Source organism: Ursus maritimus, unplaced genomic scaffold (assembly GCF_017311325.1).
Source record: "Ursus maritimus isolate PB19 unplaced genomic scaffold, ASM1731132v1 scaffold_5, whole genome shotgun sequence".
Classification (NCBI taxonomy): Eukaryota; Metazoa; Chordata; class Mammalia; order Carnivora; family Ursidae; genus Ursus; species Ursus maritimus.
Window position 1 is genome coordinate 21,720,980 of NW_024426663.1, and position 23,562 is coordinate 21,744,541.

The window sequence follows — 23,562 nt, forward strand, 5'->3', positions numbered from 1 at the left end:
TCCACTGTAGAAATAGCACAAGGAATAAACTTGTGCTCAATAAGCTCAACGGGAATGTCACTCACACATAGTGACTAATGTGGCACCCAGCCTGCTCACCTTAATAAGAAGAAATCATATGTGAGCCTTAATGTTAGGGCATCAGTAACAACTTTATTCTGTAGCTGGTTAATTTAGATACAATTCTTTATACATCCCCAACATATGGTCAGTGTTAATTTTTGTAGGCTAAGATTTGTTACAGGTTTAAAAAAATAGTTACATCATCAACATCAGCTTTTTCATATTTGTCTTCCTAAATGAACTCTGACACTAAGCAATTTTACTGTTACCCCTGAGGAAATCCTATTCTGCCATCTCTCCCAAATCCCCATCTTTGGATTCCGCTTTATGTAAAACTAAAGGAGTTGTCAAATGCCTTTCAGAAAAACAAAATAAAAAGAATTGACATGGTATACATAACTGTCACGGGCCAAGATCTCATGTACATACTAATTTATCTAAACAACCTCATTTCCTGACTATCTTTTGTACCTTTCTGTTTTTCCTTTAAAATTATTCTCCCCCATTACACAATATTTTACAATGCTTACAATCCACTGGACTCAAAATTTGCCATGTCCTTCCTTAACATCATCTCATTTAATCCTTTCTGTTTTTTTAGCCAATTTACTAGTCCAGATTAGCAACATATGTTCAAGGAGTGTCTGGATTTCCAGTTATAAACTACAAATGCACAAGTTTGAGGAATTCAAATAACCCTGTCAAACTCTACCTTCAACTGTATCTACCAAAATGAAACCAAAAAAACCTCTCCCTTAAGCCTCTAAAAACATTTTCATAGAACGCAGAGTTAGAGATACCGTGCCACCTCTTTTAACTATGTAAATTTTCAAGACCTAAACTCTCTTCATCTCACCTTTATCTGCTTTTTGTTTCTAGATAAACAATTTGCTATAGGTCAGTCCATCTTTCTAACCCGATGTATGATGCACAGAATAGGTATGCTTAAATGGGACAAAGAACAATAGCTTATTGCAAGTCTCCCTTGGGGCAATAACGAAGATGGAAATTCAAGAGCTTCAGATATGGAAATGCGGTAAGATTGGCTAGTAATCAACAGAAGGGGAGGGAAAAGATCCTGGGAAAAGGATAGGGTCACAGTAGCAGTAGAACAGTAAAGAACAATATATATGCACTGCTTCTGGCTTTTCGACCATGTTCCGTGTTCTCTGAGACCATTTTTTGTAATGTTCCAAGCACATTCTTCTTTAAAAGTCCCAGGAATGCTTCTGCCTTAGGACCTTGACTGTTCTATCTGCTCCCCCAAATCACCCCCCACGTGACTGATCGGCTTACTCCCTCAACTCTTTCAAGCCTTTGCTCAGATGTCACCTTTTCAGTGAGGGGTACTCTGAACACCCTACTTAAAAGTTGACAATTTCCCAGGTTCTTTGTCCACTTCTGCCTACTCCATGTAAATTGTTTATGTCGGCCTCCCCACAACCTCACCTTCCGTCGCTGGCGGACACCCCTGCCTGTCGCTTCTCCTTTAAATTTTGTCGGGAAGGGGCGGAGCTAGGGCTTAGCCTTACAAAAAGGAGTAGTGTCCGTAGGCTCCGCCCACTTGCGTGTCGGGCGCCAGCGTGACGGACCCCCGGGATGTTCTCCTCTTAGTCCGCTCCGGAAACGCCACAGCGGACGGAAATATCACATGATCTTAACGTCAACGCGCCCGCGCCGCCTGAACGGACGCCCTCGGTTTCCGCGGGCTAGCGTTTGTGATTTCGGTCCTTTTTTCCCCCACGGTGTTGTGGCGTTTGGGGTCTTCTCCAGACTCTCGGGGCCTGCTTTGGAATTTCGCGATGTACCACAACAGTAGCCAGAAGCGGCACTGGACTTTCGCGAGTGAGGAGCAGTTGGCACGACTGCGGGCAGACGCCAACCGCAAATTCAAATGCAAAGCGGTGGCCAACGGGAAGGTGAGGAGTCTGGCGGCCGATTCCCTGCCCGGCCTCTAAACTCTTGAGCAGCCGCTGCCCACCCCCCTTCCCTGTTCTGCCTTCCCTGGGGCTTCCGCACACCTTCGTCTCCGCTGCCCGTGCCTCTGCGGAGCGTTTTATTTAATAAGCAGGCGAGTACTTTGCCAGGTGTAGTGGGTACAGAGACCGACAACGCCGTTAACGTAGTCGAATGGCAGAGGAGTAATCAGTAACGTGGCGAAGAAAAGACTTTGTAGGATGCTATCGTAGTGCGGGACCAGAGCTTTTTATTAGTCGAGAGGATAAGTAGGCGAAGGTTTTTCCCATTAGTTCACGGAGGGAAGATGGGGGAAAGGACGTTCCCTGCCGACAGAGCCACAGGTGCGAAGTGGGAGGTCGGAGTTGCAGGGCGGCTGCGTGGAAGGCTCCTGATCGTGTGGCAGAAGCTCCATACAGGTGCTTGAAAGGCTGGAGAAGGTATAGGCCGGGAACTTCTAAGCGGTAGTAAGGGGTTTGAGTTTACGACGATGAAATGGGGAACTTTTGAAAGATTTTAAATGGGAAATTAACCTTTCAGATTCTGTTTTATAAGATTTTATTTATTTATTTAACAGAGACAGCCAGCGAGAGAGGGAACACAGCAGGGGAGTGGGAGAGGAAGAAGCAGGCTCCCAGCGGAGGAGCCCGATGTGGGACTCGATCCCATAACTCCGGGATCACGCCCTGAGCCGAAGGCAGACGCTTAACGACTGCACTACCCAGGCGCCCCCAGATTCTGTTTTAGAAAGAGATCTCAGGAAACCTGGTAGTGAATGGTTTGGAGGGGGCAGGTGGAGGTAGGGAAACAGGGACGGTCAGTACAAACCAGTTGACTGAAGATGGTTTAGACTTTGATCCTGCCGGCCAGGTCCTTTCTGTTAAAGCGCCCACCGGTTTACTCTTCTTTCACAAGTACTACTACCCATTCTAGTACAAGCTTCCCTCTGGCAAGTATTCCATGTTTCAGACCTAGGGGTACTGAGCCACTTTACCTTTTACATTTAACTCACGTCTGTTTCATGCCGCCGAATTTTTGGACTACACAAAGTAGTACGTACTGTGCTGTGTACCAGGTACTATTCTAAGCAATTAGTAAGTGTTAGCTCATTTAATCCTCACAACTACCCCATGAGGTAGATGCTGTTATTATCCTTGCTTTACAGCTGAGGAAACTGAGGTATAGAGTGTTGAATAACTTTTCAGGACTACATTGTTGGTAAGTGGCAGAGCCAGGATTTTGAACCCATTTCTGTTCTAAATCATAATGCCATGCTGTCTCTATGAAATCAGTTTGTATTAATATTAGTTTCCTTGGGCTAGCATAAAAAAAATTCACACAATCTGGGTGGTTTAAAACAACAGAAATTTACTGTTTCACAGTTCTGGAGGCCTGAAGTCTGGGATAAAGCTGTAGTTTTTAAGGGAGGCTCTTTTCCTCTTTCGGCTTCTGGTAACCCTGGGTGTTCTTTGCTTCTACCTCTGTCTTTACATAGTGTTCTCTCTGTGTATCTTCCCATGTTCTCGTTATAAGGATACCAATCATTGGATTAGGAGCCCACTGTACTCCAGTATGACCTCATCGTAACTAATTACATTTGTAGAGATTCTGTTTCCAGATAAGGTTACATTCCAAGGCACTGGGGGTTAGGACTTCAGAATACCTTTTTTTGGTAGTCCTAGTTGATCCGGTAACACTGCCTAGCAGATACTTGTTGTAAAATTGTTGTATTATTTACCATCTAGTGTATTCTGTAGAGAGTTTATAAAGACAAATAGGAGGGAATGTTTTTAAGGGCCATAATCATCGTGGAGACACGTGTTTTTTTTTTTTTTTTTACCTCAACCTGCGTGACTTGAGAATGAGCTGTTGAAAGCTTTCCAACCAATGACAGTATGTGTCTTCTTTTTGATTTATAATTGACATCAAACTTGAGAGCATATGCACACCCTCTGTCATGATTCTTTTTACTCTAATACAGCAAATGTCCAGCTGACATTCGAGAAATTGTGAAATGATGGTATAGTTTTAGTTTATCAAATATTTCACTAAAACTGTTTTGTGTAATAATTAGCTCTATAAAGAGAAAAATGACATATGGGTATATTTCCCTTTGGTTGGAGATACAAGCCAAACTTCATCTGGACAGAGAAAAGTATTTTAAGATTTTTCATTTCATTGAACTTTTGTTGTAACTTTTGATCTAAAGGTTCTTCCAAATGATCCAGTCTTTCTTGAGCCTCCTGAAGAAATGATACTTTGCAAATACTATGAGAAGAGATTATTAGAATTCTGTTCAGTGTTTAAGCCAGCAATGCCAAGGTCTGTTGTGGTAAGTTATGATGGTGATAAAGTATAATGTCCTTTACCTGACTTCTGAAATCAGAACTCTTCTAAACGTGTAACTCAGTTCTTTGTCCACATTAGGCAAACTTACATATTCAAGCTTTTGTCGGTTTATGTATTTTTTGATAAATTCCTTAACTTAGGAATTCCTGTATCGTTTCCTGCAAAGTATTTTCATTCTCATTTCATTGTCAAAAGAGTTTTGAGATCTGCTAGACAGGTCATGACATCCTCATTTTATAGAGAAAGAAAAGATTACTTTCTGTCTGGGTTCTCAAATAATGAGCAATAGAACTGGGAGTAGAACTTAAACTAGTGCCTTTTCAATCTGACAAATATGTTTGAAATAAGTCATTCATTCATCATTCGTAATCAAATGCACCAGCGAAAACTCATGCCATAAGAAGTTCTTAAACCTTGATTAGGAGAAGCTGGAGATTTACCTTTGGGTAAAAAATTGTCTTGTGGTTGTTTGAGATGCATGGTTCTGAGGACTTCATTTGTGTGGGTGTGTTTACTGTGGTGTGGCACTGGTGAGGAGAAACAGGTAGTTAGAATTTTGTGGCTAAAGGGATTTGCATGCACTGTCCTTGAAATAGTTCCTTTAGTATATATTCTTGTTTATTGCACATAAGCTGCAGTTGAAAAGCTGAAAGATAAAAGAGGAGGAGCATAAAACATTTTTTCATAATTCTCTCACAGGTTTGCTGTGAAGATCAAATATGAAAGTCTGTCTTAAGTGAAAGACTATCTTAAGTTTCAAAGTTCTACGGAGTGGGGCGCCTGGGTGGCTCAGTTGGTTAAGTGTCTGCCTTCAGCTCTGGTCACGATCCCAGGTCTCTGCTCTGCAGAGAGCCTGCTTCTCCCTCTCCCTCTGCTTGCAGCTCCCCCCTGCTTGAGCTCTCTCTCTCTGTCAAATAAATTATAAATAAAATCTTTTAAAAAAAAAAACAACATAAATATAGTTATACAGAGTGAATAACTTATGACTTAATAGAGAATAACTACCTAGGGAATAATCTCCATTTTCAAAGTTGAAAAAACTGAAGTAGCGAAATTTCTTTGCATAATGTGCTTATTTATAACTGATGGAAGTTTTTTGTTTTATTTCACATAAATTGTCAAACCTAAACTTTTAAAATATTTAAAAGGAAACTTCTTTATATCCTAAAATAGATAAACGTCTATTTCGTTGGTTCTAGCCAGATGACATGGTGGTTAAAAGTACAGGCAGGTCTTAGTTGAATCCATCCCTGTTCCTTATTACATGTGTGACCCAAATAAGACAGTTAACCTCACTGATAGTTTCCTTCTCTGTAAAGTGGAAATAGCAATACTTCACCAAGCTGTTGTAAGGATTAAAAAAAGATGATGGCTTGGTGCTTGGCACAGAGTCTGGCCCATGGGATACAGTCAGTAAATGGTAGGTGCTGTTTCTACTGTTTAGCTTGGCAACATGATCATGGTTCTATCACACAATCCAAAGTGGATTTACAAAGAAGGTTTATTGCCCCACCTGTGTTAATTCTGTCAATGTTTTCACAAGATTGACTGGTTAAGCTGTGAATATTTGTATGTTTCTCCTTGATTTTTTCTACTTTCGTTGGCGTTTGTTACTCAAGTCTAAAATAAACACACACAGACTTTAAAATTAAGTCAGTGACCATAGGAAGGGTAACCAGGGTGGGTGAGGAAGGACAACAAAAGGTCTTTTGGCTGTGACATTTCCATAGTAATTCATCACAATTTATTTGATTAAAGAAGAATTAAGTTTTGGTATTTTGTATGGGTAACTTTTTCAAAGAAACCTTTGCATAAGTAAGTTTTAAAAAAATTCCTTTTTTTCAAGATTTTGTTTATTTATTTGACAGAGAGACAGCGAGAGAGGGAACACAAGCAAGGGGAGTGTGAGAGGGAGAAGCAGGCTTCCTGCCAAGCAGGGAGCCCGATGCGGGGCTTGATCCCAGGACCCTGGGATTATGACCTGAGCTGAAGGCAGACGCTTAACGGCTGAGCCACCCAAGCGCCCCTAAAAAATTTTTTTAACAAAATTTAACATGTATGTGTGAGTAGATTCTGATAATGTATTATTTTTAATCTTAGGGTACAGCTTGTATGTATTTCAAGCGTTTTTATCTTAATAACTCAGTAATGGAATATCACCCCCGGATAATAATGTGAGTATAATTCTAATTTATTGATTTTCATTTAAGAAAACCTTTATTTGTGTGGAAAAAATGAGTTCCTAATAAAGAGTAACTTAGAGTTGCATTCTGTTACAAATTTATACTGTCTTTATACTCCTTAAATATCTGTAATATTCCCTCCCTGTAATACTGATGGCATCTGAACTTCAACTTGTTCATATTCAAATTCTGTTTTCCTCAAACTGTCTTCCCTCATATCTGTTAGTGGCACCTTTCTTGTCTTTGTTGCTCCAAGAATCATTTGTGGTACTTCCTCTCCTTCTGTATCTGTCGGTTTACAAGTCTTGTAGCTGCAGATTCATTTCAGTTGAACAAAAGTCCATTAAAAATAAAGATGAAGCTAGTATGAGACTCATCAAAGAAGTTGCTTTCAGTCACATTGTCCCTGTTTCTCTCTTTTTCGTTTTCTTTGCTGCCAGTCTAGGTCAGGCCCTTGTTACCTCCAATCTTGATTTTTGTGGTAATTTTATTACTAGATTCTCACTCTGAAACTTATGGTAGTAGCTATGAGAGTTTCACAGATTACTGAGGTAATACTGCAGAGACTTCACTGATGGCCTTCCACAGTGTTCCTTCAACCTACCTTTCTTCCCCAGGCTTCCCGTGCTTTCTTCCCAGGTACATCTGTGTATACTGTTGTGTTCTTCCATCTACATTTCATGATTCAAAGTACTCTTAATCTTCAGTTATTTTTCCAGATATTTATGTTGAACTATATGAAACTGCCATTAAGTCAATATTGGTTGAATGCTGTGGCAAGATTATACAGTTCATCCTAATTATAGTGTCTTCTAATGGATAAAAAGCTTGAACAGAAAACTCTTTCTCTCTCTCTCTTTTTTTTTGTTGTTTTTTAAGATTTTATTTATTTATTCGACAGAGAGAGAGACAGCCAGCGAGAGAGGGAACACAAGCAGGGGGAGTGGGAGAGGAAGAAGCAGGCTCATAGCGGAGGAGCCTGATGTGGGGCTCGATCCCATAACGCCGGGATCACGCCCTGAGCTGAAGGCAGACGCTTAACCGCTGTGCCACCCAGGCGCCCCTTTTTTTTTTTTTTTTTTTTTTTAAATAAATTTCCTGCAGTGTCTAGCACAGTCACTTGTTAGGCATTTTTACAACTTACTTTTAGCAATAAAATATTCGGGTATTTCTTAAAGTATGTACAGATCCCATTCCTGGCCTTTTTTTCTTCTAGGCTCACTTGTGCATTTTTGGCCTGCAAAGTAGATGAATTCAATGTGTCTAGTCCACAGTTCGTTGGAAATCTGCGGGAGAGTCCTCTTGGACAAGAAAAGGCACTTGAACAGATTTTGGAATATGAACTACTTCTTATACAGCAGCTTAATTTCCACCTTATTGTCCACAATCCTTACAGACCGTTCGAGGGCTTTCTCATTGATTTAAAGGTAATCTTGTTGATATAAAAAATAAAATGGTAGAATGTACACCTTTGCTATAGTTCTTTAACCAGAAAAATGAAAATTTTATTATAACTTGTAATCATCCTAATTGTTACAACACGAGCTCATCTAAAACGTGAATTTAGCTTGGACCTCTAGTGCTATAGTTCTCAAACTTCAGTGCCACCTAGAAGATTCGTTAACTCGGATTGTTGGGCTACGGTTCCAGAGCTTCTCATTTAGTAGATCTGCAACTACTTATCCAAAAACTGTGATGAGGAGGATTATCAGTTTAGAGTAATGCTTTCGAAGATTTGAGTTAACTCTTCTAACTCTGAAGTAGACTGTCATGGATCTGATTTAAAGAACCACATAAATTCTTGTTTTTAACTAGGCGATTGCTAAGTGATTTCTATTTTTAGTGCATTGTGAACTTGAATCAGTATGTAGGCATCAAATATATAAGGAAATAAGCATTGACAAAAGCAACTTAAGTTGTTTTGTTTGGGCCCTGAAAGGGGACTTGGATAGTGTAGTGAAGTCAAAATGGAAGTCAAAAACTGGTTCATTCGTCTCGGTTGAGTGGCAGAATTTGGGTACATACCATATGCCAAACCATTGTGCTTGAGGATTAAGACAACAACAGCCTCAACTCTCATAGGTCTTACAGTCTAATGGGAAAGGTAATCCTATATCCAGTGTGCTAAATTGTTCCAGAAGGAAAGATACCGGATACTTCAGAATGGGATGGCAGATTGAGAGGAAGGGAAGACAGTTGTGAGAAGGGGTCATTTAGAGTGAAATTCAGAGCAAGAGTAGCAATTAGGTAGTAGAAGAACATCCCAGAGAGTCTTCTTTAGTTCAAGGTCCAGATTCAGGAAACCACAGTGCACTAAAGAACCTAAATAGAGCTTAGAAATAGAGGGGGAGTGCTGCCTGAGTGGTAGGTAGAGTCTAGACTGTGGAGGTGATCTTAAGGATTTTGAACAGAGCAATGGGAAACCAGCATAAGGCTTAAGTCTGGGCAGTGGCATAGTTAGGTTTGCAGTTTAAAAAAAGAAAATCCTCCTTTGGCAAGCTCTTGCATCAGTCTGCGTCAGCTGTTTATTGCACATATGTGTGTGTCAGGCATAACGTGGAGAATGGATTAGAGTGGATGAAAGGATACCAGTGAGATGCTGTTAAGAGTAATCCAGGCAAGGGGCGCCTGGGTGGCTCAGTCGGTTAAGCCTCTGCCTTTGGCTCAGGTCATGATCTCCAGGTCCTGGGATCGAGTTCCACATTAGGCTTCCTGCTCAGTGGCGAGTCTTCTTCTCCCTCTCCCTCCGTGATCAATCTCTCGCTCGCTCTCTCTAATAAATAAATTAAAAAAAAAATGTCCAGGGAGAAGATGGTGGTTAGTTTGACTTACAGTGGCTGAGTACAGAGAGAACTTCCTAGACTTACAAGATACCAGTCAGAATCATTAGAGCTTGAGGATTGATTTCATATAGAGATTGAGAACAGAGGAGGAACCCCCCCGGTTTCCGGCCTAAGCATATAGGTAATGGTGGTTCACTTCCTGACACAGGAAACACTGGCATAAGACAGATTTGTTGATGATGGAGGGGTGGTGGTTGATGAATCTGGTTTGGGACGTAGTGAATTTCCAGTTTCTGCGAGACATAAGGTGTGTCTGGAGGTGGGAGAAGATGACCAAGCTATAGGTACAGATTTGGGTGTTGTTGCTCCTGGAAAATTTAAAGTGGATTGGCCGAGGAGGATCGTTTAAGGGGTAGTTAGAGAAGGGCGCCGGTGGCTCAGTCGGTTAAGCATCTGCCTCTTGGTTTTGGCTTAGGTCATGATCTCAGGGTCGTGAGATTGAGCCACACGTCACTCTGCGAGCATGGAGTCTGCTCGAGATTCTCTCCCTCTCCCTCCACTTCTGCCCTGCCCCTGCTCTCATGCTCGCTCACTCTAAGAAAATAAATTATTTTCAATAAATAAATAAAGGGTAGTTAGAGATATAAGAAGCCATTAAGGAGTCTGAAGAATATCCAGAGAGAGAGGACTTTCTGGAGAAGTGAAGAGAAGTAGAATACTTTTAGAAGATGAGCACAGGTCACACTCTAATCCTGTTCAGAATTCAGGCAAAGTAAAAGCAAAAGGATAATGTTTGCTGGATTTAGTGCCAGAAGAGTCATTTGTGATTTTTGTGAACTTAGTCTCCATTGAGTGTGGAGGAAGAAAGCGGATTGGAGCCAGTAGGGGAATACACAGAAGGTGAGAAAACAAGTTATTTATAACCTGGATTCAGCAGCTGGATTTTGAAGTAGAAAAAGGTGATTGATTGAGAAGATGGGGGAACTCCTAGAAATAGATGAGAGAGACAGTTTTTGTGTTTTGCTTTGTGGAAGAAACTGATGTGGAGAGCCTGTAGGCNNAAAGCTTAAAGGAAGAAGTGAAAAATCAGTAGCTGAAGTTTCTCTTTGGAGTAAGGTGAAGGGGCTGGCATGGGACTCAAAGCAAAATAGAAGAATCGGCCTTGAGAGAATAATAGCTCTTTGAACAGAGGGAAAGGGGAAAGCATGGGTTGAGGACAGTATCACGCCTGGGGATTGGTGCTGACAGGAAATGGAGTGTCTTTCTTTGTTAAAGGCAGAGATCATTTACAGAGAGTGATGGAGTCTGAAAATTATCAGAGACATTGAGACAGATGGAAGATGTTGAACACAGTCACTGAAAAATGGGAGAACAAATTTTCTATGGAATATTATCATAGCTAGGCAGTGTTGAAGAGCCCTCCTGAGGTCAGTGAACTTGAATTTGTAGTAGTAGGACCAGACCTCTTGGTGGTATTGTGTTCTGTTGCAGCACCCAGAAATGTGGATATAGTTACAAAGCAGAAGATTGCTTGAATTCAGCCATTGTTAAAGTTTTGTCTGAAATATGTTGGCAGCATATTGGGGCAGGGGATTCTGGAGGGAAATGAGAATCAGCAGACATTGGTGAGTAGGGGCAAGTAGAGGGATAAGGGGATAAGGGACCAAAGGTTCTGAGGAGGAAGTCAGGGAATAGCTGTGAAGTAATTGAGCAGATATATTGGGGGAAAGGAGTACCGTGGTCAGAGTGGAATGTCTGAATTTGTCATATCAGAGGTCAGGCATTTCAGGATAATAAGACATGGGTGTGACTGTACAATTAACTCAGGATATATTGTAAGAGCATAGACGAGATTTCTTAGTGCCTTGGGACTTGAATGTGGATATCTGAAATAGATCTGAGGGCTTAGGATTTAGAGTTCAGTATAAGAAGAGTTTTCAGGGAATATGGGCTCATCCATATTCCTTGGGCATATTCTAAAAATAATTCTGTAATCAAACCAAGATCCATTTCCATTTACGTCTTCCCGGAAGTAAACTGTAAGTAGCAGGAATTTCAAATCTAGATGAGGTGGTGCTTTGATTCCTAAATGGCCTCCAGCTGAATCAAAGCTGCACTGCCTGGGAAGCCTTTACCTTGGAGTATGTGTTTCTTAAGTCAACTTCAAACCTCTCTTCCCCTTACAACTCAGGTGGAAAAGGTCAAAGAGAGGGATTAACATAAATCAGTGCCAAGTACTATACTGGGAACTTAAGATAAATTATCTTAAAGCATATATTTCTTAGTATGGGTTGTGATTAAAAAAGAAAAGTTTGAACAAGTCACTGAGGAAAAGCAGATTCATAAAACATGCAGCATTTAATGATCATACTTTTGATACATTCCGATGCTGAATACAAAACAATCTTACATGGAAAGATTAAGCTGGGGCGTTACCTTTTTTTTTTTTAAGATTTATTTATTTGAGGGAGCGTGTGCATAAGCAGGGAGGGTGGGGGGAGAGAAGGGGCGAGGGAAAAGAATCTCAAGCAGACTCCCTGCTGAACGGGGAACCCAGCGAGGCACTCCACGCAGGGACCATCCCACAACCCTGAGATCCTGACCTGAGCCGAAATCAATAGTAGGCTGTTGAACCAATGGAGACACCCAGGCACCCCTGGGGTGTTACTTTTATAGATAAAAGAATCCTGTGTTAAGCATTTTCTTATTAATATAAATATTTTTGAACTACTGTTACTGTATTAACTCGGAAAAGTGATAACATTTGCACTTTCTTTCTAGACTCGCTATCCCATGATAGAGAATCCAGAGATGTTGAGGAAAACAGCTGATGACTTTCTTAATAGAATTGCATTGACGGATGCTTACCTTTTATACACACCTTCCCAGATTGCCCTGACTGCCATTTTATCTAGTGCATCTCGAGCAGGAATTACTATGGAAAGGTATTAATCTGTGTTTTAGCTTTGATCAGACTCAGTTTATCCCTTCCTGGAGGCTGAGTTTTTAAGTGCGATTCACTTTGTGACTGTAGTTCCTTTGCACGTACTGTGGCTGGTGAGGGTGACTGAGAGAAAAAAATGAAATGACCTTTTATTTTTTTTTAAGATTTTATTTATTTGAGAAAGAGACAGAGACTGAGAGCCCACGAGTAAGGAGAAAGGGGCAGAGGGAGAGGGAGAAGCAGACTGCCTTTGCCCGCTGAGCAGGGAGCTGATGCGGGGCTCGATCTAGGACCCTGAGATCATGACCTGAGCCGAAGTCAGACGCTTAAGTGACTGAGCCACCCAGGCATCCCGTCACCTTTTAAAGAAATCTTTAAAAATTGAGTATCTTTGAGCTGAGAGGATCCATTTTATGACTAAGTAGAAGTAAATCAGGTGATCCTCGAAAGACTGAGCGAGCTGTCCGTAGAGAATGAACGTAGTTTTGTGAACTGGTAAGCACCGTGCGCACAGCAAATATGTCTGCTTTATCGTTATTCTCCTGCTGTGGAGCGTGTGGCACGTGGAACTCAGTAGAGGTCTGTTGAATAAATAATGCTTTAGGGAATGTCCGAATGAATTGCACTCGAGCTGTTGACACCTATAGCTGATGCATAAATGCACAGTGAGAACCAGGCTTTGCGTTAAGCCCTTTACCTGAATTAAGTTTACTTGATTCTTTGCAACATCTTGTGCACAGATTAATTAAACATTGTTTTCATACCGGTTTGTAACTGAAGGACAGGCTAGTAGCAAATTAGATTTCGTAAATTTTTATCATAATTTCTCTAGGATCTTTGAAGTTCTGCTTGATCTTATTCCTAGAAAAATCTGAGAAAGTTGATAAAATTTTCTGAACTTTAACTGTTCTCCGTGTTTGTAATACCCTTATCCATAATTTCAAAATCTATTGATAATGGTGGTAGAAAACGAGCAGATGTGATGTAGTCTGTATTCAGCTTAATGGGAGTGTTTGTATGTTTCCTCACAGAATATGAATGTAGCTGGTAACAGGCTGCTTCCCCAGACATTACTGGATTGCTGTACATTTCATGGTACTTTCCCTAGGTTCCCTTTCCAAATATTTCAAAACAAATCCAAGACGAGGGATTGTGGGCTTATGTTTAATTTATGGTATGCCTTTTTTCCACAAACACAGCTCACCAAATGTACATAAATACATACATTTAATCCCAAAGTGATATATACGTCCATTTATTTAACTAAACAAAACTTTATCAGGTGCCTTCTCTGTACGTTGCACTGTACTGTTAGAATGAACAAAGCTATCAATCCTTGTTCCAGTTAGGAAAGGTAGCCAGCAGATGGTTGCTATCTATGGAGTTTAGGTGTGAAGCTTCCATTCTCTAAGAGAGGAAAGCCTCTTTTCCACAATTCAGATTGCCAAATATTTGATTAATCTGTTGAAGCATCATATCTGATGCAGCATATATGCAGATTCTCCAGTGGTGAGATTGTCCTTATGTAGATGGAGAGGGATGAAGTTTATGTCATCTTGGAAGTATAGTTACAATTTCAGGTAGCCGAAACTGAAATTGGGGTAACTTGGGCTCATTGCAAATCAAGTGCACTTTTGAATTTCCCAGGGAGTGTGAAGAGTTGGGCATTTTTTTTCCTTTGAGGAAGTATCTGTAAATCATTTTTAACTTCTGATTTACTTTGCAAACTTTGGGGATACATTGGAATTGCCTTTACATTTATTGCTGGTTTCAGAAAGGGAAAGTCCTTGTGCTGTTATATTCTGGATGATACTTTAGATTAATACTCATAGGATATTCTTTTGTTAGTTCTGAGTTGTCCTCTTTTTTACTGGATTTCGGGATTTGTTTTTCATCTCTTTGACTTCTTAAGTATTCCTGCTTGCTTATGGATTTTTTTTTAATAAGAATATTAAAATTCTAAACCAGATTGAGATTGAGTTGCTAACCTGAAGGTTCGTAGAGATGTAAAGAGTCTGGTCAGCTAACTCTTCGAATCAAATGTATCACTCTTATGTTTAAGAAGTGGAAAAGAAAGGATAAAAAGAGAAGAAGATGCCAAAAGTGTGAGGGGTTTTAGGAAGAAAAAGGAAACGAAAAGACTGCTAGTTATTTTGAAATACTGATAACCAGAAATGTATTAATTACTAAGGGAGTTGATTTTTATATCTAATATTAATTCCCATCATAGATGATGAAGTTGTAACATCAGACTTAGTTATCAAAACTTACATAATATCATTAAATAATCTGGATAGTGTAACAGATAGCAACATTTCTTAAAAAATTGTCTGTTGTTGTAACCGTATTTCACCATGTATTCATTTTGCCAGTTTTCAGAGAAATTAATAATTTTTTTGCACTTGTGTTTGAAGGATTACTTATGCCCTCACAATCTGTTCACTTGGGCTTTTATCAATTGTAGTTCAAGTTCAGAGTAGGTGAATATTTAAATATAGAAATTATTTTCATGCTGCTATCATTGGTTCTGAGAAAAACAGATAATTAGGCTTTCTAGTCATTTATGGAAAAGTATTAACACTTTTGATTTGGACTCTATGCAAATAAGATGTAATAGATTTGCAAAGCATGAGGATATTCTTAACTGGTTTGAATACCTATTAGTCCCAAGAAGAGCACCTGTAGTTAACTTGATATTAAGGGGAGAGAGAATCCTTACTAGTACCATGTTCCAGCTCTGCTACTGCCTCGCTTTATGACTTTGGGCAAGTCACAAGATCATGACTTGTCTGTGCCTATGACTCAGATTGCTCAAATTGCTCAGATTGTAAAAAGAGTTAGATTCAAAGAGTTTATTAATTAGTACTTTAAATGTTATATTCATAACAATTTTCCTTCCCTCTGAAAGCTTATATATTCCAAAATTTAGGCAGATTTGAACATTAAACATCTTTTAAACTAAGTTGTATTAAACCCTTAAGACTATAATAGTTATAGATTATATAGTTTTGTGGAGTTCAAAGTATTGTTATTTAATACTTTTAAAGTAAATTAATTTTAAAATTGCCCTTAATGAAATGAACGTGGGGAAACTAATTTATGATGTCATGTTTCTCAAGAAGCTGTATGTGTTCAGTAGATTAAAACTTTTTTCCTTTCTTTACCAGTTATTTGTCAGAAAGTCTGATGCTGAAAGAGAACAGAACTTGCTTGTCGCAGTTACTAGATATAATGAAAAGTGAGTAACACAAGACACTTTATAAAATGTTCTTCTATTACAAAGCTACTTTCTAAATATCATCTTGATATTTAACCTGAGATATCATATAGATTGTTGTTTAAATTTACTTTCATTGAATTAACGTATCATGGGGGCATGAAGGATATATTTGTTGGTGGAGAACAAGTATAGGGCGTTCATGAAAGGAAGTAGTTTGTACACACAGAGAACTTACCAGAAAAGAAAACAGAAGATTCAGAAAGGTTAAGTTTTAAAACAGAGTCCTTTTGAAGTGTACCCGGATATATGACAGGCACAGGAAAAGATCTAAAGGGAACCAAATTAAAGATAATACTTAAATTTGGAGTTCTGTGTTGTAATCAGCTTTAATTAATGCACGTTATTTGCTAGTTATATTGACACTACAAAAGCCGTGGTTCTCCACCAGGTGTGATTTTTGCACAACTGGGACACTTTTGGCTGTCAGAATTTGGGCGGGGGCGGGGGGATTGGCTACTACTGGCATCTAGTTGGTAGAAGTAAGCATGCTGCTAAACATCTTATAATTCAGTGTAACCCCTTGATCGGCTAAAAAATGGCTCCCCCCAAAAAAAAAATTGGCTCCCCGAAGATACCCACGTCCTAATCCCCGGAAACGGTGAATGTTACCTTAGAAAGTCTTTGCAGATATGTTTAAGTTGAAGATCTTGAGATGGGGACTTTATCCTGGATATCAGATAGGGCATAAATGCATCACAGGAGACTTTGTTACAGAAAGGCAGAGGGAGGTTTGACACAGAGAAGGCAATGTGAAGACAGAGCACAGAGAAAGATTTGAAGATGCACACCTTAAAAATTGGAGTGATATGGCCACAAGCCAAGGGATGCTGGCAGCCGCCAGAAGCTGCAACAGGGAAGGAATGGATTTTCGCCTAGAGCCTCCAGAGGGAATGGGGCTCTGCTGACATTTTGATATTGGCCCAGTGAAACTGATTTCAGACTCTGGGGCTTCAGAACTGAGAGAGGAGAATCCATTTCTGTTGTTTCAAGCCTTACTGAGTTTAGAGTAATTTTTAATAGCTAACTCAGAAAACAAATATGGCCCCTCACAACAAAGAATTTCCCAGCCCAAAGTGTCCCCAGTGCCAGTGTTGAGAAACCCTGTCTTAATGGTTGAGTAAAGATTACCAACCGACCCCTCTCCTTTCTTCATTCTTGCCCATGTGTCACTGAAGGCTCATGGCTACTAAGCTTTAGGATTAAAAGTCAGTTGTGTTTGTCTCCCAAACTTTTGTGGTACTTGTCCCTGTTAACTAAATATGTAGTTGAAATATAGGGTAAACCAATAAAAAGATCAAAAATCATGATCTTGGATGAGGGTAGTAAATGAGGGTACTTTTTATATGTTTTGTGTTTCAGAGGTAAGATGCTTCAAGGCGTGTAAATACCATTTCTTGATTCTCTGCTTGAAATGATCTTGAGGGCTTTTCCTTCAATTGCAAGTGATGGATTTGTGATTAATGAATCATAAAACTGTAGGTCTTCAGTTCCACCACTAGAGGGTGCACTTCCAAAGATATTGTGATTTGGCCAGCGATACTAGTTATGACCATGGAATTTAGTAGGTAAAAGCTTTAAAGATAACCCACTGTGCTCATTGTACAGCTAACAGTTTTTGACTGATTTCTTCTCAGTACCCTTGTTTTACTCCACTTGTTTAAACAGAAGTAAGGATAGCTCTGGACAAAACACTCAGAGCTTTAACAATATTAAGGTATCTTATTCGTAATTTTTTGGAACAAAGACACTAAGCCACAAAGATGAATGCAGTTGAAAACACTGCTTTGTCTGCAAGCCAGCAAGCTCCACCTACCTGGCACATGTAGCTGGCTAATAAGAAGTCCTGGATCTCTCTCCATTCCCCTAAAAATTCTTGAGATTTCAATTTTTTGGTTATTGTAGTTGAATAACATAAACAGACTAGGGTAGAGGGCATTTTTGCAATTGTAAAGTCACTGACACAGTAGTTTACTTTTTAGCCTAAAGAGGACCTTTTTGTGTTCTTGGTGACGCTTTATTGTATAGGTTCTGCTTTTTGTTGAAGCGAGCGATCATTGACACATTCGTACTAAGCATCCTCCCTTTATTGCATGTCATCTAATAATGGTTTCCTCTGTAAATGAGAAGTACAGTCTTCAGGCCACCATCTGTAGCACAGAGTGTTGTAAGTACAGTTGGCAGAGAACAAAGCATGTTTACTAAATCATGGATTTTTAAAGCCTTAAACCTGAAAAAGTGACCACGGTGGGATTTGGAAAAAATACTGGCTAGATTTGTAGAACATGCTTCATTTTATGCTGTGTGGGATATGGGCTAAGCCGCAGACAGCTCTAATTACTTGGAAGTATGTATTCATTGGATTTTAATGCAGAACATTACAATCCTAATCACATTTCAGGAGTTTTGTTATTGTTTCCATAATAAGATGGGAAAATACTCAGCTCTCTATGGGAACAGGACTTTTTATTATCTAGTGTGAATCTTTTTTTTATCTCCACATAGGTATGAGAAACTTGGTAAAAAAATACGAGCCTCCCAGACCTGAAGAAGTTGCTGTTCTGAAACAGAAGTTGGAGAGATGTCACTCTGCTGAGCTTGCCCTTAACGCAATTACGTAAGTAGATGGGAGTGTTATTCAAGGATAGATATAATTGTTATTGACAAGGCTTGCTCGTCCTCAAATCACTTAATTGGTAAATGTTTGCTTTTGTGGGGAAAAATGACTTACCTATTAAGTCGGGTAATGACCCACTTGACCACCTGACCACACTGACAGGCACTACTTTAGGACAAAATACCCATTCAGTATTTTTAATTGAGTGGACATTTCTAACAGGCTTATACATGAGATAACAGTTTGGCTTTCATAATACAGTTCTCCTCCTATGACTGATGTGTTCTTTGGCTTGCAGGCCTTCTCCCGTTACTCCTCATGGGACCTCTGGAGTCTTTCTAGGGTATCTCTGAACCTCTTTTGCCCTTTTAATGTTTGGGTTCTCTACAGGTCTTGTCTGAGAGAACAAGTATACTGTTTCAGACTTAGTTCTGTTAGCTAGAGCAGGGAAAGATGGCCTATTTCGGGGATAAACTTTAAATTGAAGACAGAATAAGTCGGAAAATGTGCTGTTAGATATTTTCTTGGCAGCCATAAGGAACATCTGTCTATAAGGTCTCTTATTTGTAGGCTGAATGTGGAAATCACAGAATTCGGGTTCTTTATGCTTTGCAAATTGAAGGATCCACTCAAACCTCATCTTTTAGAAGTTTAAACAAGTTGGGGGTCTGGGCCAGTAATAAGAATGGGAAAACTATTGTTTTCTCCTTTCTGTGGAATACATTCTGATTCAAAAGCTCTACCTTATTTGTTAATATTTAGTGGGAGTTAGCACTGCCATCTTACGGTTAAGATGCACCTGAGATGTTTTTATCTCTGTAACTGGTGAATATACTGTACTGCATCATGTCTGAGAAACCAGAACAGTGTTCCATGGCCTTCGGATCCAGTTCTTTACACAGCCACAGGAGGTGAATATGCAAGGATTTATGAAACATGCAAAATGTGGGACTACTTTATTATATCCTAGCCGTCACTGCAAAGCATGGCTTAGCTTAGAATTTAAAATTGGTACATCTCACTCGTGGGTTTGTGGTACACAAATGGAAGAGACAGAATTTCACAGAAATGAAAGAGTGGTTACAGAGAAGTGAAGAAATGTCAACTTGAATAAATCAAAAGTATTGCAGCACTGATTATATTCTTTTCACATTGATTTTGAAATGGGCTTAGACCAAGGGTTGGCAAACTCTGGCCCACAGGCCAAATGTGGACTACTACCTGTTTTTAGAAAGACTTGTACTGGAACAGAGACATACCCATTAGTTTGCAGACTGTCTATGGCTCTTTTCACACCGCACCAGGAGTTCGGTAGTTGTGACACAGACTGTATCGCCTGTAAGTGTAGAGTATTTATATCTGAGCATATAAAGAAATGTATCACCCTCTGGATCAGACCATTGAACTATTAATCTACCCTTCTAGCTGGGTGACTGAACAGACCATAACCCAAAACCTCTAATTGCCAGAGCACCTCTTCTGACTGTGTGCGTTCGTACTGTGTCAGGCAAATTCTGCATCTCCGTGAGTACTTGGGAGGGGCTTTTCAGACTGTCTGAAAAGGACTTTTTTAAAAATCTAGGATAAAATGCAATAAATAACAAATTACTAGAATGAAATAGATAAAATATAAGCTGAAACTTTATTAGATTTTCAGCAGTCATAAAATTAATCGATGGAATTGCTATAAAATTTTCTAAACACAGTCTGTTTCTGTACTTCACCTTACTGCAAACTGAAAATGGTTCATGGCTGGTCCGTGGACCACACTGACAGGCACTACGTTAGGACAAAATAAAATTCCTTTTTCTTTCTTTCTCATTAAACAGTTAACTATATTGTCATTACTAAAGTCAGTACAGGTAAACCAAAGTTCCCTTTGACCAAAGCCCAAATCCAGTTGTGACTTCAGAGGTAATATTTAGTTGCTTTACCTTGGCCAATCTTTTCTGTGCATGTGTGTGTGAAATAAGTTTTTTCTCTTTATTAGTGCTTTCATACATACTGTACAACTTTTATAGTATCAGTCTTTAACTTTTGCCAGTTTAGGTGAGAAAACAGTATCACGCTGGTATTTTAATTTGTAATTTTCCTATTACTATGAGGCATTGGTGTTTCTGCTTTAACAGTCATTTTTATTTCTTCTTCTGTATTGCCTGCTTACAATCCTTGTGCAGTTTTCTGGTGTTACTTTCCTGAGTTGGAGTTTTTTACATATTTTATATACTTGTCTTTTCCTATATATTCTACAGCGATTTTCTTGTTTCTTTCAACTTACGTGATATTGAGGAGATTTGTGTTCTGTTTTATGCTTTTACGTTGGAATACCTTTTCTTACCCTAAAGTTAATCTTTATTTTGCTTTGTGTTCAGCTGTTAAAACCATTTAGAATTATTTGTGAATGACATGAGGTACACATCTTATAATACTAATTTTTTTCAAATAAAAAAATGTTATCTATCCGTTTTTTAAAAATTTGTAATTTTCCCCAGTTACATAGTCATCGTAGATTAAATTCCTATATATACATCGTTGTTTTTTGCCTATCTGCTCTGATTGATCATTGATCCAATTCTTAGTAATACATTAAATTATTTCATCTTTTATAGTGTTTTGATGATAACTGGGACAGGGGCCCCACACTTTATCCTTTCAGATTCTTTTTGCTATTTTTGCATAGTCTTGCATATCAGTTATACTTGACAGGTTCCATGAGAAATTTTATTAGAATTTTAGTTATCGTTAAAAGTTCAGTGCAATTCTGTCTCCTCTCCATAATTCATCTCTTTCCAACTACCATACCTTTGTTCTTCAGTAGATTTATATATATATATATAATTTCATATTTAATATATATGTATTTCACATATATATACATACGTATATATATATATAGCCTTGCTAGTTTATTTTATAGTTTCTGTTGCCAGTTACAGATAACTTATTGATGGCTGTTCAATTACAGGAAGAAGAGGAAAGGCTATGAAGATGATGATTATGTCTCAAAGAAACCCAAACATGAAGAGGTATGTTCTTCAAAGGTAAATTTTAAGTTATTCTTATTGTATAATCCATACTGTTAAGATTTTATTTTTCCAGAATGCAAGTATTACAGAGATGTGGGCTTTGAAGCCTTCATTTTTGTTTTTTGCATCCTTCTTGGCGTATATTGTCTTGCTATTATGGGATTTTTCTCACTTCTTTCTTACCCTGTTCTGAAGGGGGTATGATAGTTAATTGACGACGAATCCTTCCTATGGTTATGGAAGGCACCAGAAGTAGATATAACATGCTAAATTTCTCCTCTGTTTTTGATTCTCCAAGGATTCTTCTCTTACCCATTTCAAAAAAATTGTACCTTACACGTCAGATATAAATAAGAGGCAGAAGGTCACAACTGTAACCTTTACTCCTGACACTGGTGTAGTCTCGTGAGACCAAGCCATATTACTGTAAGATTGAACCTACTACAAATTGTCCTGGTTTATTACCTTCCTGTAATCAGAGTAAAAGGAGATTTTCCTGAAAGGTAAGGAGGTAAACAGTGCTGTTAAGCATCAGTATAATGTTATTCTTACTACGTTTTCTTTCCTTCTTAGGAAGAATGGACTGACGATGACCTGGTAGATTCTCTCTAACCATCTGAAATTGACTTTCCAGTGCTAACTAATCAACAGAAGGATGAAGCATACCTGGCATTTAACTTTATTGAAAAATGAAATAATGTGAAAGCATCAAATATATTAAACTTTTCTATTTAAATTTTTTTTTCCTTTCAGTATAGCTTTATGTGAAATAAAACCTGTGGAAGGAGCCAGAATAGCACCAGGTTTAGACAGTCTTGCCCCATCATGACTCATATCAAATCAGTCATAATACAGTAGTCAAAGCTGTAATTTATTTGCCTATATTGTTTTAAACGAAACCTATTTTTTTAGGAAAAAAGGCACCAAAAGTCACAAAAAATAAAACCGAGTAATCAGCTTTAACCATGCTAGGGAATGTTTTTCGTCCTCTAGAAACCTTTATAAATGCCTTCTCAAATGTCATCGTGATATACTTAGCTTTCTTGTATGTAACTACTGAACTACAAAATGTACTTCAACTGGCAAGTGCTTCACCTGTGAAACTGAAAGCTAGTTACCTAAGGTAATCATAATCCGTATGTGTTGTCCTCAGTTACCCGAAAACATTACCAAGTATGTTCTAAAGCAGAAATCAAACACGCTGTCTTGAATAGAGGTCTAGATAAAAAGATTAAGTTGCTGTAGGTCGGCAGATAGTCGCAAATTGAATATTCAGTTTCAAAACTAACACATTATTCAGGTGAATCCATATAAATAGGTGTTATAGTTATTAAGAACTTATCAAATTAAATATGTTCAAGAAATTCAAATTGAAATGAGTTGATAAAAGATGTAACTGCAGACTGTGGTACTAAAAACACTTGGGTATGATCTTGGCTATTTCACTTCATGACTCTGGTCAAGTTCTGAAGCTCTCTGTGCTAATTTCCCAAGGTGCAAATGGGAAAAATAATGCCTACTTTTTCCAGGATTAATGGGAAAGTGCTTGCATATACTAAGTGTTCAGTAAGTGTTGCACATTAAAGTATTTAACTGTGATCTTATTTGGTTTCTAAGTTGGAACCAAATCATGAATGTCTGTTGAATTTTTTCTAGAAAACTGGGTTGCAGGAATTCTGAGAAACTCAGTAGCCCTGTAAACCTGAATTTGGTGGATACACAGCTATCCTCAGTGTCCGTGCATCCCAGGCTGCACGTGCCAATTCCAATCTCCGTACGTGAAGGCGGTATTTACTATATGCATATTCTAATACTTCTTTACATTTTAGGTTTGAAGTTTGTGGTTTTAGTTCCTTCTCCTTGTGGAATGAAGTGTGATTTTACAAACGTGGACTGGAAGAGGCCAAAGTTGACAATCTTCCAGTGCAGTCCAAGTTAAGTAGCAGTGCTGCTAGCCTCTAGACAGCATTGCAGAGTGTTCATAATTTATCTTGTCTTTTAAGTCCCTAAACTTTGGTATCAGAGCAAGGTGCACCATTAAGAAAGTTTGAGGTTTTATTTCCTCTTTGACCCAACTAGTTACTGCAAGGAGTATAAAGGTAAATGACACCTTTCCTATTTCAGCTTAAGAGAGAAAGATGGCATTAAAATATAAAAGGTAGAAGAGGAAATTTCAGCCTGGTCAGTATGGCTGAAGACTGAGGGGGGAGGACTAAGTTGCCTCGCCCTACAATTTGGACCTCTTTGGATAGTGTTTAAATGTTTTTGGAGATGTCACTAGTCCATATCCCTTCCACTCTGTCCTGTAACCCAAATGGGATACTGCCATGGTCGTCCAGCTGTAATGCAGGAGTGAGGGAAAAG

General features: G+C 38.9%; 1 protein-coding gene across 3 annotated transcripts; it reads left to right on the forward strand.

Annotated features, from left to right (window-relative positions):
* Positions 1 to 1,640: 1,640 nt before the first annotated feature.
* CCNH (cyclin H) lies at positions 1,641 to 22,797 on the forward strand. 3 transcript variants are annotated; one of them, XM_008700814.2, is made up of 9 exons: positions 1,642 to 1,982; positions 4,229 to 4,351; positions 6,469 to 6,542; positions 7,768 to 7,978; positions 12,116 to 12,279; positions 15,446 to 15,516; positions 18,061 to 18,172; positions 21,138 to 21,213; positions 21,772 to 22,797. In XM_008700814.2, exons 1-9 carry the CDS (start codon positions 1,866 to 1,868, stop codon positions 21,808 to 21,810), a joined length of 987 nt encoding a protein of 328 aa, XP_008699036.1. In that variant the 5' UTR covers positions 1,642 to 1,865; the 3' UTR covers positions 21,811 to 22,797. The 3 variants fall into 3 exon arrangements, with proteins under 3 accessions (XP_008699038.1, XP_008699036.1, XP_008699037.1); XM_008700815.2 differs by having other exon boundaries at positions 21,138 to 21,198; XM_008700816.2 differs by lacking the exon at positions 4,229 to 4,351 and having other exon boundaries at positions 1,641 to 1,982.
* The last annotated feature ends 765 nt before the right edge of the window (positions 22,798 to 23,562 follow it).

Coding starts and splice junctions, on each gene's coding strand:
- CCNH (XM_008700814.2), top strand. CDS start 1,866: ATGTACCACAACAGTAGCCAGAAGCGGCACTGGACTTTCGCGAGTGAG. Junction 7,979..12,115: donor GCTTTCTCATTGATTTAAAG/GTAATCTTGTTG, acceptor CTTTCTTTCTAG/ACTCGCTATCCCATGATAGA. Junction 18,173..21,137: donor CTTGCCCTTAACGCAATTAC/GTAAGTAGATGG, acceptor GTTCAATTACAG/GAAGAAGAGGAAAGGCTATG.